Source organism: Gavia stellata, chromosome 19, assembly GCF_030936135.1.
Source record: "Gavia stellata isolate bGavSte3 chromosome 19, bGavSte3.hap2, whole genome shotgun sequence".
Lineage (NCBI taxonomy): Eukaryota > Metazoa > Chordata > Aves > Gaviiformes > Gaviidae > Gavia > Gavia stellata.
The window spans coordinates 3,295,344-3,322,961 of NC_082612.1; the positions used below are offsets into that span (position 1 = coordinate 3,295,344).

The 27,618-nt window shown below is 55.7% G+C and overlaps 1 protein-coding gene across 1 annotated transcript; it reads left to right on the top strand.

The window, feature by feature from the left end:
* Positions 1-4,489: 4,489 nt before the first annotated feature.
* On the top strand, positions 4,490-18,372 carry PARM1 (prostate androgen-regulated mucin-like protein 1). Its single transcript, XM_059826723.1, has 4 exons — positions 4,490-4,538; positions 16,010-16,717; positions 17,487-17,565; positions 18,160-18,372. Exons 1-4 carry the CDS (start codon positions 4,490-4,492, stop codon positions 18,242-18,244), a joined length of 921 nt encoding a protein of 306 aa, XP_059682706.1. The 3' UTR covers positions 18,245-18,372.
* Positions 18,373-27,618: the final 9,246 nt, after the last annotated feature.

Genomic DNA, 27,618 nt, shown 5'->3' on the forward strand with positions numbered 1-27,618 from the left:
CCTCCTCCTCCTCCTCCTCCTCCTCCTCCTCCTCCTCCTCCTCCTCCTCCTCCTCCTCCCCCTCCTCCAGCTGCCCGCCTCCTGCCCCGCCGGAGGCATCCCTTGGCCCCCCGGGGGTGCCCCCCCGGTCCACCCCCCACGCGTGTCCCCCCACGCGTGTCCCCCCCACGCGTGTCCCCCCACGCGTGTCCCCCACGCATCAGCCACGCCTGGCCCCCGCCTGCCAGGAGCAGCGAGCGCAGGAGGCGTCGAGCAGATGCTTTGCACCAGCATCCCTGGGGATTCGGGGAGCGAGAGGGGACCCCCCCACCCCGGTTTCCAAGCGGGGTTCCGGGTGTTGCCCTCCCCAAGGGGACGGAGGGCATGCGGGGAGCCCAGCCTCACCTTCCCTGGCCCACGTGTTATGGAAAGAGAGATTTATTCATAGCGGGCTGCTAATAAAACACCCTCCCAAGGCCCTTGGCAGGGAATGACGGCAGCTCCAAATTATTTTGCGAGGGGCTGTGCCTTGGCACAAGCCTTCCGCACGCTGGCCTTGAGGGTTTTTTTTTGCCTTGGGGTGGCTGGGAGGATGTTTCTGGTCCCCCAAGAGATGTCCCAAGGAGGAGGAGAGCCCCGCAGGGGTGAAGGTGTCCCCCAGAATGCCGGCATGTCCCCTCCTGGCATCTGGGGATGCTCAGTGGGGGTGTGGTGCCATGAGCTGATGCTGTCCTGGCCCCAAGGAAAGCAAAAGAGCTTCAGCGGGCAAAGAGGTGTGCGGGCAGGGAGGGGTGGTGGGGCTGCTGCCTGCTCGGTGTCGTTACAGGCATGAAATAAGGGGGGGGAGTGGGAAATGAAAGACTGGAAAGAACGGGTGACCTCAAACCGCAAGCTGGCAGCTATTAATGCAAGCGCTGGCAGCCACCCAGCCATGCCATTTGGCCACTGGCCAGGGGGTGAGCGAGCTCCCGTGGCCCTGGCAGGCCAAAAAAACCCAGCTGTAAGCTCCGGCACGCCGGTACCACCGGCCCCTCGGCTTGCAGCCACGCTGGCTCCCGGACGGCTGCGGGGGGAGAGCCCAGCCCCGGCCCCCCACAAGCAGGCAGGGAGTGCTAAACCACCAGAGAAGCATTGCACAGCTCCAGTGGGGAGGGTGGGGACTTGGGCAAGACCGGGGAAACCGGCAGCTGGCACCTGGATGCGGCACGGGGCCAGCCACGAGGAGCTGGCCTCATGCTGGTGGGGCAAGCGAAGGCAGGGAGCGGGCAGGAAAAATCCTTGTGGCCACCAAAAGAAAACAGTTTCCCTTCGGCATACTTCATATCTGGATAAAATTGGGGAGAAAAAGCATTTTAAAGAGATTTTAAAAGATCTGGAGCCGCAAGATGTCATCAGAGGCAATGGTTTCCGTTCTCCAGTAGGAACGGGGAAGGGCTGGCAGAAGGTATCTCCAGAAAGGGACCTCTCCCTGGCCGCACGTCCTCGGCGCTCACTGTTGTCAGGGGTATCACACCTTCCCTGGGGGAGGCCCAGGGACCTGTGTGGCCAGGCAGGTGTCACCCCCAGAAGTGACCAGGCAGAGCTGGCCATGCCACGGTGACCGGGCAGGTGTGGCCCTGCCAATGAGAACAAGCAGAGGTGGCCACGCTGATGAGACCGGACAGAGGTGGTCATGCAGAGGTGGCCATGCAGAGGTGGCCGTGCAGATGAGACCAGGCAGAGGTGACCATGCTGATGAGGAGACCAGACAGAGGTGGCCCTGCTGTGCTGACCATGCTGATGAGACCATGCAAAGGTGGCCATGCTGATGAGATCAGATGGGGCGACCATGCAGAGGTGGCCAGGCAGAGGAGACCAGGCAAAGGTGTTCATGCAGAGGTGGCCATGTGGGTGAGATCAGATAGGGGTGACCAAGCTGATGAGACCATGCTGATGAGACCAGGCAGAGGTGGCCATGCAGAGGTAGCCATGCAGATGAGACCAGGCAGAGATGGCTCTGCTGTGCTGATCATGCTGAAAAGACCAGGCAGAGGTGGCCATGCTGATGAGATCAGATAGGGGTGACCATGCTGATGAGGGGACCAGACAGAAGTGGTCATGCAGAGGTGGCCATGCAGATGAGACCAGGCAAAGGTGGCCCTGCCATGCTGACCATGCTGAAAAGACCGTGAAAAGGTGGACATGCTGATGAGATGAGATAGAGGTGACCATGCTGATGAGACCATGCTGATGAGACCGGACAGAGGTGGCCATGCAGAGGTGGCCATGCAGATGACACCAGGCAGAGGTGGCCCTGCCGTGCTGACCAAGCTGATAAGACCAGGCAGAGGTGGCCATGCTGATGAGACCAGATAGGGATGACCATGCAGAAGTGGCCATGCAGATGAGACCAGGCAAAGGTGGTCCTGCTGTGCTGAACATGCTGATGAGACCAGGCAGGGGTGACCAGGCAGATGGCAGCTGGAGCCCAAGGACGGTGCCCAGCAGGGGTGTTCAAGGCCCCCCGCAGCCCAGCACTTGGCACCCTGGCACCCAGCTCACGTGCGGGGTTTGCACCCAACGGCACGGTGGGGAGCGGTGGCTGTGCCCAGCCCTGCCCTCTCCTTGGAAACCTCCTCCTGCCTGTGGAAACATGCGGCACCTTCTGCAAAAGAAAGTCAAAAAAAGGGTGGGAGACCAGCGGCAGGGAAATCGCCACGCGGTTCCCACGGCACCAAGTTCCTGCAGTGGTAACATTATTTTTCCTCCTCCCAAGCCAAAGAAAGGTTTCAAGGGGAGCTGAGATGCCGATGCCACCTGACGTACGGCAAGGCAGCTGGCGTCCCGGCCATTCCAGAAACACCAGCTGACTTGGATTTTGTGTCCTGCTGGTTTAGGCCCGGAGCCAGGATCCATCCCGAGAAAACGCCACACAATGCAACAGAACGGATGGCTGCGGAACCCCAGTTAAAGATAGCTCGGCCACAGCCCAGGTTCAATGACATCCTTTTCCGTAGCGAGCATGCGAAAGCCTGGAGAGGATGAGTTCAGCCTAAAACCCTTTCACATGCAGCAAAGCGCTTTCCAGAAGGAAAGAAGTAAAAAAATGGCACTCGTACCTCCCACGGCACCACAGGTGTCTCCTGGTTGGGTCCTTTGGGCACCGGGAGCTGCGGTTTGGGAGCTGTTTATGCTGTGGAAAGGCCCCGGCTGCCTGGCTCTGGCCTGGCCCCCCTTGATGTCCCCCCCCAGATGTAGCAGATGATGCTCAGCAGCAAGGGCAGGCAGTGGCGGGACAGGGGTGCCCTGGCAAGGCGCACACCCCATTTATTTCTTTAAAAGCATAAGTTATATTCAGGCAGGAGACGGTGTGGCCCTGAGGAAGGAGAGGGGCAATGGGAGTGCCACGGGGCACCCCGAGCACCCCCCCGATGCCACCGGCTGGGACAAAAGCAGCCCATGCCCAGTGCGTGATGCCCTCTGACAACGTGCCACGCTTGGGGCTGAGTCCTGGTGCGGTGCTCAGCACCCAGTACCAGATCTGGGTGCCCCGTGCCTCATCCCAGGGCAGGGTGCCCGTGCCCAGTATGGACTGCCCAGTGCCCGCTACCCTATGGCCAGTCCCCGATGCCCACTGCTGATGCCCTGTGCCCAGCATCCTACTCCAGGTACCCCGCGTCCTACACCCGGTGGCCAGCATCCTACACCTGATACCCTGCATCCTACACCCGGTGTCCAGCATCCTACACCCGGTGCCCCGCATCCTACACTGGGTGCCCAGCATCCTACACTGGGTGCCCAGCACCCTACACCTGGTACCCCTCATCCTACACTGGGTACCCCCTTCCTACACCCCATGCTCCGCATCCTACACCCCGTGTCCCGCATCCTACACCCGGTGCCCAGTATCCTACACCGGGTACCCCGCATCCTACACCCGGTGCCCAGCATCCTACTCCTGGTACCCCGCATCCTACACCCGGTACCCCCATCCTACACCCGGTGCCCTGCATCCTACTCCTGGTACCCCCGCATCCTACACCCGGTACCCCCATCCTACACCCGGTGCCCCACATCCTACACCCGGTACCCCCATCCTACACCCGGTGCCCTGCATCCTACACCCGGTGCCCCACATCCTACACCCGGTACCCCCATCCTACACCCCGTGTCCCGCATCCTACACCCGGTACCCCCATCCTACAGCCGGTGCCCCCATCCTACACACCGTGTCCCGCATCCTACACGCGGTGCCCCCATCCTACACCGGGTACCCCCCATCCTACACCCGGTGCCCCCATCCTACACCCCGTGTCCCGCATCCTATCCCCGGTGCCCCCATCCTACCCCCGGTGCCCCCTCCCCAAGCCCCGCCGCGGTCCCCGGTGCCGGCAGGTGCCGCTGTGCGCCCGGCGGTGGAACGGGGCGGGGGGGGGCGGCGGCGGGGGCCGGACCGGGGGCGCGGCGGCGGGCGGGCAGCGGGGCCGGGCGGTGCGTCCCTCCCGCCGCGGCTGCCAGCGCCGCCGGCACCATGGGCTGCTGCTGCCGCCTCCTCCTCGCCCTCCTCCTCCTCCCGGCAGGTAAGCGCCTGCCGCCGCACCGGGCTGGGGGGATACCGGGGCGGGGGGGTGGTACCGGGGACCCCCGCTGCCGGGCTGGGAGCCGTGCGATGGGGACAGGGACGGGGTGAAGGCAGCCCCCCCCCCGCCCCGGGGGCAGCCCGGCTCCCTCCCGGCATAGGGAGGATGGCCGGAGAAGGGGTCCGCAGAGCAACCCCCCCCCCCCGATCCCACTCGCACGCCCCGTGCCCGCGGCTGCCCCGACACCGGTGGGGCCGGGGGAGAGGCGTTTCGCCCCCCTTTTCCTCCACCCCTGCCCCGCACAGGAGTCCCCAGCCGGGTCCCTGGCTGACCTGAAGCTGGGGCGCAGGAGGACAACTTCAGGGGACCACCAGCACCTCCTTGCCGGCGGCCCCCCTGCCCAGGATGGAGCTCACCCCCCAGCCCCGCATCCCCCTGCCCGGGCTGGAGCTCACCCCCCAGCCCCGCATCCCCCTTCCCGGGCCGGAGCTCATCCCCAGCCCCGCATCCCCCTGCCCGGGCTGGAGCTCACCCCCCAGCCCCGCATCCCCCTGCCCGGGATGGAGCTCACCCCCCAGCCCCACATCCCCCTGCCCGGGATGGAGCTCACCCCCCAGCCCCACATCCACCTTCTCAGGATGGAGCTCACCCCCCAGCCCCGCATCCCCCTTCCCAGGGGAAGGAGCTTTTATCGCTCACCTGGCCTTGAGCAGAAGCTCCTGCACACCCAGCGCTTTCCCCCACCGGCAAAAGGCATCTCTCTCCTCCTGCCCCCCAGCACTATCAACACCCCCATTTCATAGAAACACCCTATTTGATGTCTTTCCCCCAGTAAGACAGCCAGAGACGGTTCGGTCCCTGGCCGGTGCGACAGCGAGCGCTTTCAAATCACAGCACACACAGGTTATCCCTCTGTCCAGGCTGGGTTTTCAATAAACACCACGAAGAGCTGCTTGCTCAGAAACACGAAAAACACACTTGCATAAGCGAGTGACGGGGACGCGCAGAAGGAGAACTACGTCCAGCAAAGCTGTGGTTATTAAATAGCTCTCAGCGTGCGGCAGAGCAGCGCGAGGGGACGAGGCTGGGCGAGGTTTTGAGCTCCCGGCAAAAACCCGCAGCCATGTCCCCACAACAGGGGGGGACCACGTCTGCAGGAGCAGCAAACCGTCACCCCGGACCACATCAGCTTCGGGGAGATCTTCCCCTGTTAAGTGACCCCACTAGCGCAAGAGGAGGGAGAGCTGGCTAAATCCTTCTCCTTGCAGAGGAGGAGTTTGCCAACAAGCTCTTGTTTCTGTGCTTTCCAAGCAAGAGCCTTTGGGAGGGATGGGGATGAACCTACATTTTGGTCCACAACGATGCCGCTCACCTCCTTTGCGGGCTTCTGCCTGGCCCCGATTCGGCCACCGCAGCGGCAAGCCACTGGCCTCTGCTGGGAGTCAACCCTTGGCTGCTTTGGGGTTGGGAGGCCGGTTTTTCCCAGCACCCGGGCCAAACCCCAAGCTGTTCCCACGACCATCCCTCTCTAAAGCACCAGTGCCAGCAGGGTTTGGCAGAAGAGCCGGGAAAAATGTCCCTGGAGTATGGTCCCGTTGTTCTCGGGTTGCTCCCAAACACCCCCAAAGCCCCTAATATTTTGGATGTTTTCTGCAACTTTTTTCTCCCCCCATGGAAATAATACTTAAAAACACATATTTATCACCCATGAGAAAACAAAAAGCATGATTTAAATATGCTTCAAGCTCATTCTTTAGGACTTAGTGACAGAGAGGATGTCACTGGGCAGGAGTAACATAAGGCTGGGCTTCGCCTGGCCACATAATGAAATAATAGCATCTCTCACAAGGAAGTTTTTATCCTATTATTATTTCTTACTCTGGATGTACATTCAAACCTGCTTTTCTTTCCTGACATGATGCCTGCCCCCATACCAACACCTGGGTGCTGCAGCCCCGAACCCGCTTCTCCCCTTAGCAATTTGCTTTGCCCCCCACCCAGCAGCCGAGACATTTTGAAGTACCTGCAAGAGGCAGCTTTCAGCTTTAAAGGCTTTGGGTGCTTCTGCAGGGAGTCTCCAGGGAGGAAAAGTTGCTTTTTTGGGGGCTCTGAGCCTGGTGTCATGGGGTGCTTTGAGCTGCCAGGGGGGACATGAAGCTTTGAGGGGTCCAAGTCCCATTCCCCCATGTATGAGCTGAAATGCCTGGGAGATGGGTAATTAATTATGCCTTCTTCCAGCCCAAACAAGCAAGCAACAGCTTTGACCTCTAATAGTAGAGGATGCTCAAAAACTCAATTGTTTCTCCTCCTGGGGAAGGCTGGGATGGGGCTGGTCCAGGTTGAAAGCTGCACCAAGCAGCAATAATTAGCAGCTAGCCAGGAAAATGATTTAGCTGGTGTGGTGTCACTTGGGCAGAGCTGCTGTTTGCAACATGCCTGGCCACCTCAAGAGCCACATCCAAGATATCCACCTGGGAAAATGTAGCGTGAGGGGGCCTGAGCTCAGCCGCAGGTCCAGCTGCCAGCCTCCCAGCCCAGAGAGCTGACAAAGGGTTTCTCCTCCCATGGTGTAACAACCCCGAGAAATAGGCACAGCGTAACACACATCTGCATGTTTTAAAAATAGAACATGCAATACTAAAGTATTTTTTTTATTTAAATCAAGCAAAAATCATTTTAGAAAGAGCTGGTGCTGTAAACTACTGCTCTTACTGAGGGCAAAGCTCACACTGAGATGAAAAGTTCCCACTCCACCCAGCAGCCTCAATATGCCCAGCAATCAGCTGAAGCCACCGTGCGAGGTGACAGCCTGCCAACACACCCCAAGGGTGACACAGGGCGCTGCCAGCCAGGGGTTCCCCAGGAGCGCAGAGGCTTTCCACCCCAGGTCCTCATCAGACACCTCCAGCTGCGTGGGTTAACCGGTAGCCACAGGTTGCTTTGTCACTCTGAGGAAAATCATCTAAATACTCCTCTTCACCTTCTTTTCTGCTGTAATTTCATTGCAGCTTCAGGACAGAGTCCTTCATGATTTGAATAATTAAGCAACACTAAGCCATGGGGGGGAACATCATGTTTTCTTTGCATGGAGGGTGGTGGGACCACCCAACTCCGCAGCTGCTGTGAAGGGTGGGTTTGTCATGCAACCAACAGCCCTCGCTGCTGGATTTGGAGGAGGACTGGGACACCCACGCCAGGTTTCCCCAGGCAAGGAAGGAGCTGGCTGTAGGGACCGTGCAGCACACAGGCAACCGTCTTGATTTTAAAAAAGTTGACGTTATCATTTGTAGCTGGGAAGAGCAGACACCGCAGGATGGTGAAGCTGTCCGCCTGGTTCCTCAAGAGCAATCTGCCTACCACAGCTTTCCTCAGGGCCTTAAAAGCATGCAAGAGCGAGCCCCGTGTTAGCTCCTTCCTCCCATGCAACAGCCTGGAGAAGAGCAGCTACTGCTCCAAGCCAGACCATAACCCACCAGCCAGTGAAGACCTCACTTGGAGCCCTTCTTTGCCAGCTTGCCCAAAGCCCCCCAGCTTTACCTCTTTGGCCATGAGGATTTTGCTCTTGCCTTTTGCAAAAGGCAGGCCAGGCATCTGCAAGAGATGCTGGTACAACCCCTACATCCAGGGAGGTGGATCCCGGTGGGTTTCCGCAGCAGTAACCCATGGGGGGCTGCATCCTCAAGGAGGGCTGCCAAGGGACATCCCAGGGTGCCCTGGCCAGCCGCGTGTTTGGGACAGGCTGCGCCCCAGGGATGGGGCCTCTGGATGGTGAGGGACACATGGAGACAGCACATTGATTTCCATTGCGTAGCTCTTTTTCTTTGCTACAGAAAGCTTCGGGCTTCAGAGCAATTAGACTTAAACCACTTAATGACCATGCAGCAGAAGAAAACCAATCACGCAGGAAGCCAGCTCAGCTCACCAGTAAATCAGAGCAACTGCAGCTTTATTTCATCTGATGGCTTTGACTTCTTTACCCAGTTATCAGCTACTTTTGCCTTTTACCTGCTGATGTTTCTGGCCCCTGATTGTCTCACTTGATTTCTCCCTCCTCTCACAACTTGTTTTATATCATCGCCAACACAACCTGGCATTGAAAAGAAAGGGGATACAGTAGGAGCTGAGCAGGCAGCAAGGAAGCAGCACAACACCCCGCTGCTGCTAGCATTATAGGTCATTAGCAAGCAGATGTGGTGCTGGGGGTTTGCTACAGCCCTGGAGAGCCACTGTGTTGGCCCTGGTTGATTTTGAGCTCAAGAGCAGCCGATTATGCCCCCAAGAGTTGCCATTTCCCAGTACCAGCCTGGCTGCTCCCTCTGAGGTGGTGGGGAAAGCGTGTTGGCTCTGAGCCAGAGCTCAGAGCCTGCAGAGCTGCTCCCAGACCACCCCATCACCCTTATTTCTTGGGGATAACAAGGCAGGGCTCTGCAGCAGTGCCCTAGATGAGCAGAGACACAAGCTCAGTACCAAAGACAACCACATCATCCTTCCATATCAGTACAGAGTTTAGTCAGACCCTTATTTACTGCAGATGGGTCCCTCCAACCAGAGAGGTTAGACATGAGCAACACCAAAGCCCAAATTACACAGTGACAGAGAAAGGTGAAGCAGCCCTGTGCTGAACAGCTGGAAAAACAAGTTGAACCCAAAGCAAAAACCGGTTTTATTTAGTTTTCGCCACCACAAGGAGACCTTTTGCCATCCACAGCTCAGCTGGATGCTACCAGTTTTATAGCTAAACAGCAATAACACAGTAAAAGTTACACCTGAGCATAAGCCAAGGGGAAGGGAACCGCAGAAAACAGTGCAAAATATGGTAATGCTCAGCCACAGAAACCAAAGCCAAGCCAACAGGTCACGAACAGGAAATCCTCACCCTATATTTAAGCAGAAGTTGTTTTACTGCTCTGCATCACTTAACCTGGTAATAAACCAACGCATGCTGCAGGACCAGAAGAGTCAGTGTTGCTCCATCATCATTACTTGGTGAGAACTGGCATAATACAGGACCTGAAGAAGGTCAAAGAAGATTATAAATGACCCAACACATCACTCAGAGTGAGGCACACCAACTTACCTTACTTCTTAAGGTCCAGTTGCTTCTCTGAAAACCTTGAAGAACTCACCCTTGCGCACACGCTTTCCCTCACTAATGCCATCATTTACAATTAATTACCCATAATATTTTTCTCACAGTCTTAGCAACCCTGTGTGGGGAAAGGACACAGCTCCAACCACCAGCTTTTATGTCAGAGCCCCTAACTGTGCTAATAGCCCCTAATCACCCCAACGAGCCTCGCCTGGGACCCCCCACCCACCCACCCTCAGCCCATTGGGCCGGGACCTCCATTTAAGCTCAGATCCCCACTTGTTATTTTAACTGTGTGGTAGACACATACATTTGTAGCGTTGGGGTGAGGGGTTTGTACCCATGGTGTCAATAGGTTGTGTCCAACACCTTCTTTTTTTGTTTTGGGTTGATATTCTGATTTTATTTATAGTTTTGTTTTATTTTCTGACCCAAGCTTAATATATCTCCTTGTCTTGAGCTTTGGGTGGGGCTCTAATAACATCTTTATCTACCCTAGATGCATCTTGTAGGTATGCGGTGAGGTTAATCTTGACTTTTGCTTTCAAAAGCAGAGACCCATAAGTTGAGTATGTTGCTTAGGTGCTTTCCTTAGTGCCTGCCCCAGAAGCAGCTGCTGAGCTGGTGGGGAAAGGGGTGCTCAACCTTGCTCCATGAGCAAGGTAAGCTGTGGGTGCCCAACACATTTCCTTTTTGCAATGGTTTGTTCTCCATCTGTTGTTGTATTCCTTGGTCAGAAAGGGTGCTTAGGTTCTCTGTGTAAGGACAGTCAGGATAAGCTGCTGGGAGGGATGAGAAAGAAAGGAGCAATATGAAGTCTTATGAGAAGCGGTTGAGGGAGCTGGGGGTGTTCAGTCTGGAGAAGAGGGGGCTGAGGGGAGACCTCATCGCTCTCTACAACTGCCTGAAAGGGGGTTGTGGGGAGGTGGGTGTTGGTCTCTTCTCCCAAGTGACAAGTGATAGGACAAGAGGAAGTGGCCTCAAGTTGCGCCAGGGGAGGTTCAGGCTGGATATTAGGAGAAATGTCTTTCCTGAGAGAGTGGTGAAGCACTGGAAGAGGCTGCCCAGGGAGGTGGTGGAGTCACCATCGCTGGAGGTGTTCAAGGAATGTGTGGACGTGGCACTGTGGGACATGGTTGAGTGGACATGGTGGGGTTGGGTTGGTGGTTGGACTTGATGACCTTTATAGGTCTTTTCCAACCTTAAAGACTCTGTGATTCTGTAATGTTGCAGAAACCTGTGTTATGCCTGGGGCCTTGGCTGCTAGAGGAGCGTCACCGGCTGCTGCGGGGGTATGGGTGCCTTAGTTAATTCAGGCTGACAGCACTAATGCATGTGGTGTGTGGATTAGGTCACGCGGACCTTCTGGTAGTTACATCAGATGTGATGAGTCACGAAGCGAAGCTCTTGAAAAGCTCCATCTCTGCCTTATCAGTGGATGTTTGTTTGCTGTGGCATGGCTGCTCCATCTGATGTCATTCACTTGGGCTAGAGATGTTCTCTTGGGTTTTTTGTGCTGTGTTGCAGCTGGCAGAACAATGGAAAAGCTTGCTGCAATTGCTTCTGGAGTGCCTGAGAAATGCGTTGCTGCAGAGGCTGCCAGCCCAGGTCAGGCAGCTGTTTCCCGAGCGGAGCATAGGAAGCGTTCCGCTTCTGCAAGGGTGAGACCTCCACCTTTGTCTGGCTTGCAGAAGCCAGGAGAACAGCATGCAAATAGGAGAGGGAGATAATCCATCAGGGGGATGGTTCACTCCTTGGGTTGGCAGGTGATGAGGGTTAATATTCCTTAAGAGCAAGGTATTTCTATTACGGGGGTTTGGGTTTCTCTTTTCTTGGCTGTTTCCCATACTCCTAGGGAAGACAACCTAGAAAAAGGACCTTTCGAAACTCATGTGGGGCTGCGAAGTGTGGCACTGCTATTTTCCTAGACAGTTCCCTTGTCCTGGCAGTCCCCTGCCCGCCTCTGCTCTGGGCTGGATTCCAGCGGGGTGGTCAACTGCCTTAAGTGAATTAGATGGGCAAATTCCTCTGGGCTGAACTACGCTTGGCATCCTTTGATAGCTAACATCCTTCAGTCCCTCTGACAAACTCTGTTTGAGGTTTTTTTTAGCCTTTGAAGTCATGCTGTCCTAAAAGAAGTTTTCTAGTGTTTTTTTGTGCCTTATGCTGGTGCACTGCTCTGGTTCCCGCTCACAGCTGCAGCTCCTACAGTCCAGATGTTGGGAGAAGCAAGGGAAACCCCCATCTTGGCTTTTCTTATTTTTTTTCCAGGTGTGTGGGTAGAGGACTGGGCTTGGAGATAAGCTGGGTGCTCTTCTGGCCACCCAGCTCCCCGGGGACAGGCAGCACCCGCCGGCGGGACAGGCTGTCCGTGAGCTGGTGCAGTGGCACGGGGACATGTGGAGCTATCAGCCGAGGGGGTCCTCAGCGAGATCCTTCTTGTCCCCTCGTCCTAACCTGGTTCAGAAGCAGCCTGTATTGCCTCCGGGATCCTGGCTGGGTTTTTCCTGCAGCGGGAAGGGGCACAGCCTGTGTGTGAGGGGTGATGTGCTGCGGGTGAGAGCTGGACCCCGGGGCAGTTGCTGGGTCCCGGATAACCCCATGGAGGTGATGGCTCGGGGGAACAAGAGGTTAGTGGAGGGCTGGCATGGGCAGGCTTTGCTAGCGGAGATTAACACAGCACTATCAATCTGGAAACCAAAGCTTGGCGGCAGGAGCAGGGGGAGATGGGGAGAACCAGGGCTGAGCTGAGCGCTGTGCTTGCTCTCCTGGGAAATGGCCCTATGGCTTGTGACGTGTTTGGCTGGCGGTGCTCAGCCAGTGGCCAAGGATTGTTCCTGCATCCAGTTTTGGCTCACCCTCTGAACTGATACTCCTTAGATATCATGGAAAACTTCCTGACTCATCCCAGCTAGTAGTACCGCCAGCTTTTTGAGGTCCCCATCCGTTTGACTCCAAAATTCAAGCAGATCATGAGCTCTGCTGACCCAAAGCACAAGCAAGCGATGTGGGATGCCAGGGTGGTTTGCAGAGAGGTGGTAAGCTGCCTGTGTCCAAGAGAGACTGGAAGCATCTGTGTTAGAGAGGCAATAAACTTTGAAGGTGCTACCAGTCCTGCTGTGCTTGGTGTAACAGCAACAGGTCACGCTATGGGCTGCAGAGGCTGTCTGCTACCTGTCGGAGAAGTTGTACATCTGGAATGCCAAGGTGTGATGGAGACAGGATTATTTTACAGAAATACAGATAGGTGTTGAACACAAAGGGTGAGGAAATGCTCGGCCTGGGTTCGTCAACACCTCCAGCACCCTCCGCTACCACATGGTAACTGATTTCTGCCCTGGCTCAGCCATCTCCAGTGCAAACATGCCTTGATATCAGCATTGCTGATATGCCTTTTCACGCAAGCATCTCCAAAGCAGACCTTCTGCTCTCTGGCAGAGACCGTTCCTCCTCTTGCATAAGGCCCAGGATGGCTGCATGGTGTTAAAGCCTTGAGAAAGACCCTGTTGCTCAATGCTCTTCACGAATCCAGCCAGGGATTTCATGTTCCACCCTTGACAATGAAAATCAGCGGGCTGTGCTCTCCTGGGCTTGTGGCTGATGGCACCTTCAGCTCTTGCGATGTGGGAGGTTGTGGATGAACAGTACCTGCTAGAAATGGCACTTGTGCCTTCTTTCCCTTAAAAAAGGAGATGCAGTTTCAGCAGGCTCCCTTCTTCGTACTTTACCACCTGCCCCCAAATTGAGTGTGTTGGGAAGACCGTATGGGGATGCTTCAACCTGGTCAAGAAAGGGCAAGGGGGGGGTACCAATGTACAAGCAAAAAGGGTACAAATCAACCACTTGACCCTCAATATCAACACGTTGAAGGGGCAGGTTCTTGCAGCTTGTTCCTGGCCTCTGAAAGTGATGTACCAAACGGTCTCTAACAGATGTTGCTGCAGGTGCTTTGCAGGTCCCACCACAGTGGCACGGGACCTGGCACTTGCTGCCTGTGGCACGTCAGCATGGAGAGCTATGCAAGGGAACAGAGTGTCACGGGGAATATTTAATTTTATGGTGTTGCAGTGCCTGAACTGAGCAAGGGAGCCACCAGCTTTTGCAGGAGGGGACAGGATGAGTGGGGACCCACCAGGTTTGTTGGATGGAGCCAGTGCTGTGGGCAGGCTTTGTTCTGGTGAGATGCTGTGGGTGAAGCCAAGCTGTGAAAACCAGTGCTTTCATCTGGACTAATGGCTTTTAAGCTCAGGATTATCACAGTAATGCAGCTGAAGTTCACGTGCCAGTATCTCCCAGGTATTAACCAGGAAGCCTGAGATGTAGAGGTCTTGGGATGAGGAGACACCAGTGCCCTGTTGACAGCAGAAGCTTTGCAGGAGCCTGGTATGCTTTGGAAAGCTGGGGAGGAGGAGGAGGAGGGATGTCTGGGTGCTTCCCTGCTGCTGTGGTTGGGCTGGGTGTGGAAACCATGGGTGCTGAGCCAGGTGGTTTATTTGGTAACCAGACTCCAGCTTGTCATCCATCTCCTCTCTCTTACCCTGAGTTCTATCAGCCTTGCACCTCAGCAGACCGAGAGCCTGAGGAGGCTGAAAGCTCAGAGGCATCTCCAAGTGCCTGTCCCTGGGAGAATTGAGCACCCGTGGCCTCAGTCCCACCTCCCAGACCCTCCTGCTTGGGCAATGGGGTCCATCACAGGGGTATCTATGGTGCCAGGGGAAAAAATTTGGGGTCAAGTGTGCCAGGGACTTGTGCTCCGAAGTGCCTTGGGTTCTAGTAGAAGCCGTGCCCCAGAGCTGGCTTTAAATCCTTGGCCAAGCACATGTTTGCAGTTTCCAGACAGAAAATGCCTTCATGAAAGGCGTGCCATGTGCCCCGTGCTCGCTGCAGGGAGCTGGAGGTCCTTAGCTGAGATGTCCCTTCTGCTGTCCTCCTCCACTGAAGGTGTGCAGGTTGAGTGAAGCTGTATTAGACCCCCACAGCCTTCTGTTTGCACCGATGGCTGAAAACACCCAAACCCATGGTTTAGTGAGTCCCTGCTCTCGGGTGCTGCATCCCACCATTTCTACATACAGGCGCGAAGAGTTTCCATCTCCCCTTCAGCACGAGGTGCTGTCTGTGCCCTGGGAGCTGCGTGGCTCTCCTGGGTGCTCAGCAGTGAGGGGCTTGGCTGGAAGAACCCTGTGTTGCACAGCCCCTGCTCCCAAATTTGAGTCCTTTCCATGTCACTGTTTCCCGGCGCGGCTTTATGCGCAATAAGAGTCGCGTGGTCAGACAGCAACAGGTCTGTTCCATCTAACACACGTCTGGTACCGGTTGGGTCCTTTCTTGCTACCTTGGGTATCACCTACGTGGGTGGCATTTCACGTTGACTTTGGAGGACTGCAAATTTGGCTGTGGTGTTGACAACGTGTCCTTGGGGGGTGGCTTGGTGATGGGGAGGAGAGCCTGATGTGCCCACCAGCGATGCCCAACCATGTATGATATGCAAGCTCCTGCTCACAAAGAGCTACCATGATAGTTGTCTGTGGTCTCACTGCTGTTGTTTCTCCCTTAGATAAGCGCCAAGCTCCCGTCTTTGGAGCGGAGGTGGGAGTTTGGCTTCAGGATTCCCCTGAAATCAGCGTTTTTCTGAGGTTTTTGTCCTTCACACTCATAATAATTAGTTCATTGCGGCTTGTTTGTGCCAGAGCCAGTTCTTGCTCTTCCTAGTGCTGGGCTTGGGATGCTCTGGGGGTGTAAACAAATCAATACATAGGAAAACAAATCAATACATTAGAATAAATCCCTCCTGATGTCACTTAGTGTTGGCATGCTCTTCCCTTGGGCCAACCGTGCTGAGGGAGCGAGCTGCTAGTGCTGGCCCAGTGCTGAGTTTAGCCCTAGAGAGTAGAAAGGGGGGGGGGGGGAAAGCTCCAGCAGTCTGCTGGTGAGGATAGAGGAAAAAATGACTCATCTTCATGCTAAGAAATGGAGATAAATGAATGAATGCACAAGGAAATGGGGGAAGAGGAGAAAGAGGAGTCTTGTGTTATCATTCCCAGCTGCGTGGTGGTTGCTGCTGAGTAGGAGCTTGCTCTCCTGCTGCTTTGCCGGCTGCTAGGAGGAGATGCTGGGAAGATGGAGGGGGTGTCTGGGAACAGGGGAGGATCCCAACCTTGGGAAAAAATGGTGCCGACCCATACTAGGGCAACTGGTCTGGTTTAAACCCCACCTCTAGCTATGCAGGGCTATTTCCCATGTCTTTATTTTAGATGGCTCTCAGCATTTTAAAAACAATAAACTTATTTCCAGCTTCATTCCCAAACCCCTTAGTGCTCACCCAAACCCCAGGTTGCCCCAAGAATTCCCCCATTGTATTAATACTTCTTTGTCTCACTCCTAGGACTGGGCGGTGACTCCACAGCATCACCCCTCACCCCCGCCAGCCCTCCCTTCCCCTCGGAGGAGATCCCAGCCGGGCCGGGCTCCAGGGATGCAGCTGTCCCCACGCCAGCTCCTGGCCAGCCCTCGCTGCCCATGTCTATGGGACCTGCCGGAGACAAGGTGTCCTCTGGGCTGGCAGAGGGGGATGGCCGCAGTGACACCCCCAGGGTGACACTGTCCCCTGCTCCTGCCTCCGTCACGGGGAGCTCCATCACCGCGGCCACCGTCACCATAACCGACAGCCCATCCGTAGCCTCCAACACCAGCTTGGTGCCACCAACCTTGGAGACAGCCCCAGGTCTTCAGACAGTAAATACTGCCAGCTTGGCAAGAGGCACGATGGATTTCAGGGCAGCTCCCAGCCCCACGGGTACACCTGCATCATCCTCCTCCTCCTCCCTCCCCACCAGCAACCTGCACTCACCCCCCAGGACGGACTTGTCCCCAACACCTCTCCTCATGAGCCCTGGCACCGCCCAGCCACCGGCACTGACCAAGGACGTCCCTTCCCTGGGGACGCTGGCCATGGCATCAAGCCTGGCCGTGGAGCCAACGTCCCCCCCAGTGACTGTGACGAGCCCCACCGCAGCGGAGGCCGCGGCCACCGGCAAAACCACCCTTTCCACCGGAGTCACCATGGAAGAGGTCCCACGTGCCTTGAGCACAGGTGAGCACCGCCACTCTCCATACGCATATATAGGTATAAGGGCAACCTCAAGGTGCTTAGGTAAGAGGGGCAGACCCCCCAAATTGGAAGGAAGGAGGTGGTCAACTGTCTGAGAGCACCATTCAGCAAAAGCTGAGCTTTCCTGGAGGAGCCAATGTCATCTGCTCCACCGGTGGAGACGAGGAGTCGTAGATACCAAACCTCAGTTGCCCGGAGACGTGAATAAAACCCTTAGTTGTAAATTTGATTTGAAACACTTAAGGATGAGAGGAAACAAGTGCCTGGACGGTGGGTGCAGCCTGAGTTAGGGAGATGTAGGTTTTTCTTCTCCCTCCTGGAGACCTCCCTAAGCTGACACTAGATTTCACCTGTCCTCTTCTGTGAGCTCAGATAGCTTAAAAGGGCTTCAGAAGGCCAGAAAAGGGAGAGACATGGAGCATTTTCTAGCTTTGGCTCAGCACTCAGTGCTGCCTGGTGCTGGGAGGAACATCAAGGAGCAAGTCCATAGCCCTCAAGCAAAGCCCAGCTGTGTTTTATCCCAAATCCACCTGCCCTGCCTTTACGGATGGGAAGGGGCTCATTGCAAGAATATAGGGGTGCCCAGTGTCCTCCGCAGCTTTGGGAAGCAGTAAGGGAATGCCCCATCCTGCCCCCCGAAATGGCTGGCATGGGTGTATCAAGAGCAGCTGGGCTGTGGGGTGGGTGCTATGGGGCTGGGACTCGGGGGGGGGCTGAGCGCTGCCCTTTCTGACAGAGCCTTCCTCCGCAGGGAGCATCGTGGCCATAACCATGACGGTCATCGTGGTGGTGGTGCTGGTGTTCGGGGTGGCGGCGTACCTCAAGATCAGGTAAGGCTGGTTTTGGGGCGCCTGCCTGGCAGGGTGCTCGAGCTCGACACCCCCTCCGGGGCTGCAGCCCCCCTCGCCATCACAGGGGTGATGCTCAGGGGCAAAGCCCGGGGGAGATGCTGTCCCCAAGGCCGGCGGGGCGATGTGCAGCCTCTAGTCCCAACACGGCTGCATCTTCTTTTTGAAAAGCAGAGTTTTTCTTCCTCGTTTTACAACAGCCTCACTCAAATGCCAGAGACGCTGTTCAGCATAGTCATAACCAGTAATTGTCCCTAGGGCAAGCTGCTGCCACGGGTCTTGCCGTGACTTAGACAATAAACAGCAGCACAGCCCAGCGCTGAGCATCTGTAATGAGGCTTTGCCGACAACTGGGACGAGCAAACGTCTTGTTTTAATTCCCTGGCATGTCCCAGTCTGGTTCAACGGGGCCAAAATCCTGCCTGAGCTTATTTTCTGTCCTGGTGCTTCCTGCTAAAATATCCCAAAGCTCAACCTAGTGAGGACTTGCATGCGTTTATTTTTCGCTCCCCGGTAAAATAACTAATAAACCACCAAAGCAACCGGTAACGCTGGGCGGTTTGCTTTCCCCTTCAGGCACTCCTCCTACGGCAGGCTTTTGGATGACCACGACTACGGCTCCTGGGGCAACTACAACAACCCTCTCTACGACGACTCCTAGCAGGGACGAGGGGAAAAAAATAAATCCTTAATTTATAAGTGCTTCTGCAGCAGAGCATCCGCTGTCAAGGAGATGCCCGGGCGCTCAGCCGCTGCTGCGGGCAGGATTACGGCGGGTCCGACGGACGACAGGCGACCGGAGGGCGGGCGTGCAGCGCCCACAATAAACCTGAATTTTGGCCTTTGCGTAGGAAACTCTGGGTGCTGGGGCACGTTGGCCACTTGGTTTGCAGGCAAGGGAACCCAAATTCTGCAGGGGAAAGGGATGGGGGGAGGTAAAGGGAGGGGATGGGGGGTCAGCCAGCGCCGGGGCATCCCTTGAAACGCTGCTGCCCCATGGCTCGGTGGGGGGACAAGGGGGCTGCCCAGCCAGAGCCAGTAGCGTGCAGGGGTCTCCCGTGCTTTCGCGTGCCCCTGCCTCCAAAATCACCTCTCTGCATCGCCCCGCTGTGAAATCCTTCACCTTCCCTCGCCAGGGGCCACGAGCGGTTACGGCGCTGCTCCATCACTGCTCCCTTTCTTTTTTTGCAGGTGCTTCTGCACAGAAGCTTGTAATTTCTTTTTTTTCCATTTAATTGCTTTTTTCTCCCCACCAAACACGGCCCGAGAGCCCCTGGGAAGGTGCGTTGACCATCCATGCTCCTGGGCTGAGAGGTGCCCCATTTCACACGCTTGCTCCGCATTTTTATTTTTAATCCTTGAAAAACTTGGCTGCTAAAATACAGCGAAGCATTTTTTAATCCCCAATTTATGCATTCAGCTACTAGCACGCGAAGCCGGGGGGTGGCCGATGGCAGGGCTAGTTTGGGGAGGGGATGCTCACCCCAGCCCACGTCCCCGCGCTCAGCCACTTCTACCTCCGGCTAAATCTCCCGGCAGTGAAAAGCAAAGCCCTCAGCCCGCGTGGCCTTGATAAATAAATTGGCACTAAATGATGCTGAGGAGGTTTGGGGCATCCCAGCAAGTTCCCCAGAGCTGGTCCCCATCACCCCAGAGCTTGTAGATCGGCTGTTTCCCGCAGACCCTGGGCAAGACGGTGGCATGACCGGGTTTCTGGAGGGGTTTTGGGGAAGGCAGCGGCACCCTTGCGTGGGTAGAGATGTGCCAGTTTGCAGCGTTTTATGTCCCTGCTCTTAATTACAGACTGTTTTCTTGCATGGGGAGGGCATGAGGTTCATCAGGGTATTCTCCAAGATACCTCTTTGCCGAAGCCGTGAAGCAGCGGGGCGTGCGCTGCTATAGGGAGGGCGACCAAGAAGAAGCTGCCGTTCCCCGTGGGATGCAAAGATGAGGCAGGAGCGGCTCGAGCTGCCACCTCACCTGAAACGCAGGCGTTGGTTTGCTTCGGGTTAATCGGCAGCACAGGCTGGGAAACAGGCTCTGCCGTTCACCCCGGCTGCTAAACGAAGCGTCCCGGGGAACATCAAAGCTCGGGGCGCTTGCGTGATTGCTTCCCGCAACAGATGCATCATCTCTTGATGCGAGCGTAATAAATGCGGCCGGCATCGCAACAGCCACCTGAAAAGGTCGGGAGAAATGAGAACAACCCCTTCAGCTCTGCTTCCCAATAGGAAATGCGATTGTTATGCATTTTCCTTTTCCGTACTAGCCTTTTTAGCCTCTTCAGTGGCCCATCCTTTCACCTCCCTCTTTATGTTAGCCTGGGTCAGGTGGCTCAAGAGTGAGACTTGCTGGCACGAAGCCTACCTGCTAAGCTGTGGATACCAAGCTCTTCCTCACCCTCTTCTACTTCAAATGGGGTAGAAACTGAGAATAAAGCAGTGAACGGTCGCTGCACCTTCAAACCGCAGCCAGCCCGGGAAACTGTTGGGGCTGGGAGCGTGTACGGAGCAAGATTTATGGTAGGACTGCTCTGTATCCCACTCGCCCTCTTCCCTGGGACAGCATCCTGCCAGCCACTAGCTATTCCCGCTAGGCTCCGGAGAGACGGGATGCGTTTAGGGAGGCGGGGGAAGAGAGGGGAATGCGATGCCGAGGCAGGAAGCCCAGTGGTGGCACAGACTTCGAGGATGCTCGGGACGAGCAGAACTCCCTTTTGCCTTTTTGGCAGCCAAGAAGCAGCGAATTAGGCCACCTCGGCTAAGAAAATCCATGAACTAAGTAAAAAAACCCCCACCCTTCTGCTTGTGAATTGAATTGGACGGCACGGTGCTGCACTCGCCCTCTCCAAAACCACGCAGAAAAGCCTCTCCCTCGCCCCTGCCAGCAAGAAGTTGCTCATCGGGGGGTCCGTTTGCTTCACTTGGCTTTAAAACCCCTCCTGAGCTACATCTCTATATTGTCCAGCAACAGGGAAGAGCCAGCATTGAAAAAAACCCACCCCAAACTACTAAAAAAATCACTCACTTTTTGCTCAAATGCCACTGCTAAAATAAGTGATGGAATAAAGGGAGAGGAAAAGCCATTACCTTCACTTAAAAATATAATCCCCATGGGAATAAATTCCTTTTTCACGAAGGAGAACATCATCTTTGGGGAGACCTCATCACTCTCTGCAACTGCCTGAAAGGGGGTTGTGGGGAGGGGGGTGTTGGTCTCTTCTCCCAAGTGACAAGCGACAGGACAAGAGGGAATGGCCTCAAGTTGCACCAGGGGAGGTTCAGGCTGGATATTACGAAAAATGTCTTTCCTGAGAGGGCGGTTAAGCACTGGCAGAGGCTGCCCAGGGAGGTGGTGGAGTCACCATCACTGGAGGTGTTCAAGGAACGTGTAGATGTGGCACTGCGGGACGTGGTTTAGTGGTCATGGTGGGGTTGGGTTGGTGATTGGGCTTGATGATCTCACAGGTCTTTGCCAACCTTAGTGATTCTGGGATTCTGTGGTTCTGGGATCTTCTGCAGGACGCTGTGAGTTTCTAGGAGGAAAGCTTGGCCAAGAAATTAAACCAGCCCCCATCAGCATCGGCTAATTTCGTATGCAAATTCACACTTCATCTCTGCACCAACGGCGAAAACCGGAGATGCCGTCTCGTCCCCAGCGCCGCCGAGCTGCGGGTCCGCGAGGCTGGCGCGGGGGGTCCGCTTTCCTGCTCAACCCTACGCTTGGATGCTTGAAATGAATTAATATCTCTTGCCTACATTGCAAGGAAGAGGCTGTACGTATTTTTGGGGATATCCCGGGGTGAAAAGAGATCCCTCGCTTCCCGCAGCAGCCTGGGACCAGAAACCATCCCTGGTGTCTTTTCTTTGCTCCCCAGCGTGGTATAAGCAGTAAGGCACAGCCTCTGCCCCACAGCACCCGCTTAACAGGTCAGGTACAAGAAGAAAGGTTGGAGATCCCACCTCCTGGCAGGACTCAAGCCTCCCAGCCCATCACCAGAGCCTCAAGCCTGGGGAAGGGTACCTCTCCTGCCCTCTCCCAAATCTCCCAAAGCCTTTATCGACATTTACACCGTGCCCGAGCTTCAGCCTTATTTTCCCCCTGGTGAAAAAGGGCTTCTTGCAAAACTCCTTCTATTTTTTAATGGCGGGTAGAGAGGAAGGCGTGAGGCAGTTACACGCCGACTCCAAGCAACAAATCATAAATAAATACATCACATTCATCCCTGTAGTTTGGAAAGAGAGCCGAAAACAGCAGGCTGGGATATGAGCTGCAGTACCGTCCCCGTGACTCAGAGCATCCTCAAAACGAAAGCCCTCCGCACTGCCGCGGGGTTGTTAAACGCGTCGCGCTGCGAAGAACAAAGAGCTGGGGGTTATTTCAGCTCACCCTACGTGAAGACCAGAGCTCTCCCCCAGCCTCTGCAAGGCACACCACTGAACTCGGCCCCATCACCGCCTGCCTGCCCAGAAACACGCGGCCAAATTCAGCTGCCTGCTGGATTTGGGGACTTGAGGGGTACCGGGAGATCAGGTCTGCTGGAGGAAGGATGCTGTACGGGCAGCTCCGATACGGGGCAGAGGGAAGCCGGTGCCGAGATTGCGCCAAAGGGCTTTCCTGGGTGACCACAGCACAGATACACCAGACTTCCTATTTAATTTATTGATAATGCATCCCCCCTGCAACACGGATGATGCGTTCATGCTACAGCACTGCGTGCCAGCAAGGGCCGAGGTGCAAGACAGCCTAAAAAGTAACAGATGCACTTGCTAAGTGGAAAAAGCACTTTATTATGGGGGATGATGCCCGCGAAGGGTCAGCCTTGGGCAGGAATGATGCATCTGTTCAAGGCGACGGCTGCAAACCCCCTTCTCACGGTCCCACCTCAGACCCTCCAGCTTACCCCAGGATTTCTGTCCTCCCACACTGCTATGGCATGGAAGAAAAGAAAAAAAAAACCAGCCAGGATATGCCATAAAAAAAGCCTTTTTTTTTTTTTTCCTCTCTCTCCTTCTTCTCTTCCTAAAAAAAGATGAGGCTAACTCTCTGCCACCAGCCTGTTTTATTTACCAAAATAGCAAAACTCCATTTTTCCAAAGGCTTCCCACCTCCCCCCCGCCTTTGGCTCAATTTCATCTCCGAGATACTTTATTTATATAGAAAAAATAGCTCGCATAGCTCTGTGCAGAACATCCCATTCCCCCGGCCTTTCGGGCAGCAGCAGAGCCTGGCAGCAGCGCTGCGGATGACGTGATCCCTCTCTCCAGGTCTCCTGCCTTGCCCTCACCAGAGAGGCGGCAAGCTGCTTTCATCGCCATTTCCAGGCTCCGTCTGGCCTCACTAATTGTGCTTTTGTTTTGCTCATTTGTGAATATGTTAATATCTCATCAACATGCTTCCAAGTGTCATCTTCTCAAGCTCTTGGTGGAATTAATGGAGTAAGTATTAATGACTTATTAGCAGAGAGAGCTCTCGGTTGCCGCCTCCAGGAGCAGTAACGATCATTAGATGAAATAATTACCCCCCAGGCGAGCGCAGAGCATGTTAAGCACCCAGCAGCTCAGACCAGAGCTGGAGGCATCACCTTGTCCTCGCACCGCCCGTTCCTACAGCTCCAGCCTCCAACAAGTGACATCCCACCAAAAACCCCCAGGAAAGCTTGCAACGCAAGGACCGAAGGCCACGAAATTTGTTTCCGCAGCCCGTTCAGCGCACGCCGCTGGATTGCTGTCGTCTTCAGGTGCCGCTCCTATTCAAAGGTCATTTCTCAAGCAACGGGCAGCTCAGGGAAGCCCTCTCCTTCAGCTCTCATGGCTCACAGCTACCTCCCATAAACCCACTTGGCCTTCAGCCCACCCATCTTCTCTTCGTGGATGCTATAGAAAGTTTTGTGCGTTTTTATTCTTAGCACTTTATTTTATATATCAGCCAAGAGCAGCCTCAGGCACCCAACGCAAGCCAAGACCCAACTGGGGAGGTCTTCTGCTCCCCGTTGCCCCAGCGCGCCCATGGCAGGGTGAAGGTCTGAGCTTTGGCAAGCAAACGGCAGCTCTGCCTGGGTCGAGGGACGCAACCAAGAGCCAACAGCCTCTGGTGGGACTTCACCCTCGGGTGCGCAACCTCCCAAGGGTGTGCTGGAGCCCACCCACCACCCTGCCACCTCCACCGCTCCCGAAAGCCACTGCCGCTTGCCAGCAGCTACAAAGAGCCAGGAGCTCCCGGGGGTTTAATTTCTTACTCTATTTTGCCAACAAAACTACTTGCAAGCGCAAGCAGGGAAGTAAGTGTTGAAGGCCTAAGAACTTCTCACGCGTCTTCAGATAATCCGTTATATTGCAGTTATTTCACAGGTTTAGAAAGGGTTTGTTGTGGGGTTTTTTTTCCATAGAGCACCCAAGCTTCTTCCACCCACCCTATCCCGTCTGCTCAGCCGGGCAGCGGCTCTGTTCCAGGGACCTGGACTTGCCACTCCATCAGCCCTGAGGGATGCCTGTCCTCAAAAGCTGTAGGGGATGAGCGAGAGGAGGAGGGGATGAGCGAGAGGGGGAAAGTGGGGGGGCCAGCACCCCAAGGTCCCCTGGAGGCTCTGCTCCAGCCTCCGCCACCCAGACTGGAGCCAGCTCCTTGCAAAAGATACAGGAATCAGCTCAGGTGTCAGAGCGCAACTATTTCACGACAGTGTAAAGTGACAAGTTTTAAGACCCACGTGCAAACTCCCCCCCTAACTCCAACTGGGACCGTTAGGAGGAAAAGCGAGAAAATCACCCCGTTTCCAGCGCGGAGGTCCCGGCACACCCCTGGACAGAGCCAGCCCTGCTTGGAGCTGGAGGGACAGATGCTCTGCTAGCCCTCCGAGCTATAAATAGCACGACATGACGAGCCTTTCCCTAATTGTCTTCCTTCCAGTTGGAAAGGAAAAACAGATGGTTTCTCTGCAGCCGAGCAGGGGCAAGACATCAGCCTGGGTCCCGGGGAAGCCAAGGCTCTCCTGCTGCGGGACGGGGGGATTTTAAGGGTGCACAAGCAAGGAGGAGCCCGCACAGCTTCAGGGAAGGGGCTTCTCCCACCCGAGAGGTGGGGGCCAGCGGCAGAGCACTGCCTGCCTTTCCCCGTGACCTCCCAGGGATGCAGATGGAAAACACGTACTGCTGCTGCTTCAGTAGAGCTTAGGGTTGAGTTTCACAGCCGCTCCCACCAGCTGAGCAACCGCCAGCTCTGGGGTACCATGCCAGCACCCCTTCAGCTCCAGCCTTGCACCCACACACCCATTCCCAGGCACGCAGCCAGCTTGAGAGGAGCCCAGGGCAGGGGAAGGCTGTGCAGGTTTAATATGCAATACCCCTACTTCCCCCCCGCGATGATGTTTTTGGACCTGAGGCCACCAGATGACACTTATCTGCTTTCTACCAGCAAGCCAAGAACCACACTGGAGTCATTAAACCCATCCTTCCAGCCCAAAACTGGGGATCCCCTTTCCCCACTGCTCCTGAGCCATTGCCCTGCACCATCCCACCGGGATGGAGGGCTCAGCCGATCCCCCCCGGTCCTGCATCGCTCCACTCCTTGGCTTAACGAGTCCCTCTCCCGAGTTTTGCATACTTCGTCAGGCCCTGGCTTTATTAATAGCTCCGCTGACCTTGTTTGTGCCTGCGGCCCTCGTGCCTGCTGGAACACTACATTTTTCCCACAAGGCAGCGATAATCCCATCTGCTCCTGATTTTGCCCTACGCCGGCGAGCAAATTTCGGGTGGCAGGCAGCGTGGGAGCTCGCTGCCGTGCCCTGCAGCATTAAGGACAACTTTGCAACAGTTCCCTTGGCCAGGGCTTGCCCACCGGCTAAGCCACCGTGCTGCCTTCATCCCAGGACCACTGCATCCCTCTGATCCAAGCATCCTTCCCGCTCCCAGCGGCGCTCGGCTGCTTGGGCACATCCAAACTCAGGCAGCACACGGTAGGATGGAGACGGGCAGCACCGTGCCTGCCCCAGGGGAGCACCCGACGTCAATACCACGTCTCTCCCCTTGATGCCAGCCCACAGCAAGGATGGAAAGCAGCACCAGCTCATCCTTACGGCCATCACGGGTCTGGCTGCCCCACAACCTGCCCCGCATCCCCCCTGCAGAGGCTGAGCAGACCGTGCTGCTCCATCGATGCAGAGGGGCCAGGATGCAGGGGACCAGCCTCCCCAGACGCACCGGTCCCTGGGAGGACGGGACTGAACCCCAGGGACGTGGGAATGAACCCCACTTTGTCCAACAGCACTGCTCGTGTGCTGCTAAACAGGACTCTCCTCCCCACCCCAAAAGGAGACCGTATCCAGCACCTCCACAAGACAGGGCAGCAAAGCTCAGTGCAGCACCTTCCATCCCATATAGCAGCTCCTCGCCTTGTCTTGATCCCCTCCATTTATCTTTATCACCTCGGAAAGTCATTCGTTTTTCTGCTGCGCAATGCAATTTATTTCCCTGGCTTGGTGCCGAGTGCCAAGCTAAATAAATGCACGATACAGCAGTTCAGCGGGTGGCATCGGGTTCCCCAGCTGCCCCCCTCCCTTTGCAGAGGCAAATACCAAAAGCAGGAGAACAAAAGGTCAAAATCAGCTGGATCCCACCCCCAAGATCATTTTCCTTCTCAACCCAATGCAAAAGTCCAGCTGGGGAGGGAGCTGCTCTTCCAAAACTCAGCTCAACTAAGGGTTCTCTTTCGGCCTCCTCTTGTGGTTGGAACCTAAATTGGAATATTTCCAGCTGAGATGAAATTAGCTTACACCATTTAGCATCAAATCTGCTTGGTTGCGGACTTGACCAGCGCGGTTTTACAGTTAGCAACACATTCAAAGGCTACTTCGCTATTGACTTTTCCAAAGTTGGCTTCCCAGCTGCACCACGACATGATTTATCGGCTGAATGAACCGACTACTTTTGCAGGAGGAAAAAAAAAAACCAACAAACCACAAACAGGAAACAATTTGCCGGTAATGAGCGGAGCGCTCTGGAAATGATAGCTGCAAGATGCACAGAAATTCAGCCTTGACCTTGGCAAGCCACGAGCCTGTGTTCTTCCCCCTGTGCTCCCCAGCAGCAATACCCCCCGTCCGTACGTCCTTCCGCCCTAACTGATCCACCCCTCCGTTAGTTGTGCCCTCTTGCCACCGGGCCACGACCTCAGCAGCAGCCCTGGGATAGCGTATCTCTTTAAATATATATTTCATCAAGTTAACGAACAAGTCGCTGCATCTGTTTCTCCCTAGCAGCTGCTCGCAGGGAGAATTTGCCTGCTCTGTTTTGTTTTTTTTTTTTTTAATTGAGGTTGGATTGCTGCTTCCAGCTGCCTCCAGCAGCATCTTCTGGCGGAAGAGCTTCATGTCCCACCGTCACCGGCAGCGCTCAGGCTTTCATGGCCACAGTGCTCCTCTTGAAGGGAGAAGGGCTGCCAGAAAGAGCCGCGAGGTCTATCAGACCCAGTGGGGTAACGGCGTCCTTGGCCAACGGCTCACCAGCGCAGCCGTCGGGATGGGGACGCAGTTCGGGCGGGCAAGCCTGGCCCTTCCCAAGGAGATGGTGCGGACCTGACGGTCTCCATTCCTCCACTCGCCAGCGAAAATCCATAGAGACACGTAAAAGGGAAGTCAGTGCCCGTGTCCTCCACCTCCAGCAGCACTTTAGATGCGCTCAACATCTCACCACCTTCTGAAGGCAATAGCTGCCAGGCGCCCGCGAAGCCGTACTACAGCCCCATCCACACAGGGAGCCCCGATAGCACCTACGATGACCCTGTGTCATGCAAGACTTGCTTGCGAGGAACCCGAAAGAGTGTTTTATCCCCTGCTTCCAGAGCAGCAGAAGGTGGGGGCACCTCCGCCATCAACCCAGAGCACTCATCACCTAGCCGGGGACACTGCCACACTCATCTACAGAGAGAGCTTGCCCCAATTTCGGAGCCCAGGAGGACCAGACGTAGGTCCCCAACCTTCTTCTGAGCATCCGTTCACTAGTGGCTTTTTTAATAGAGGAAGGATTTTATTGTTTGTTCCTT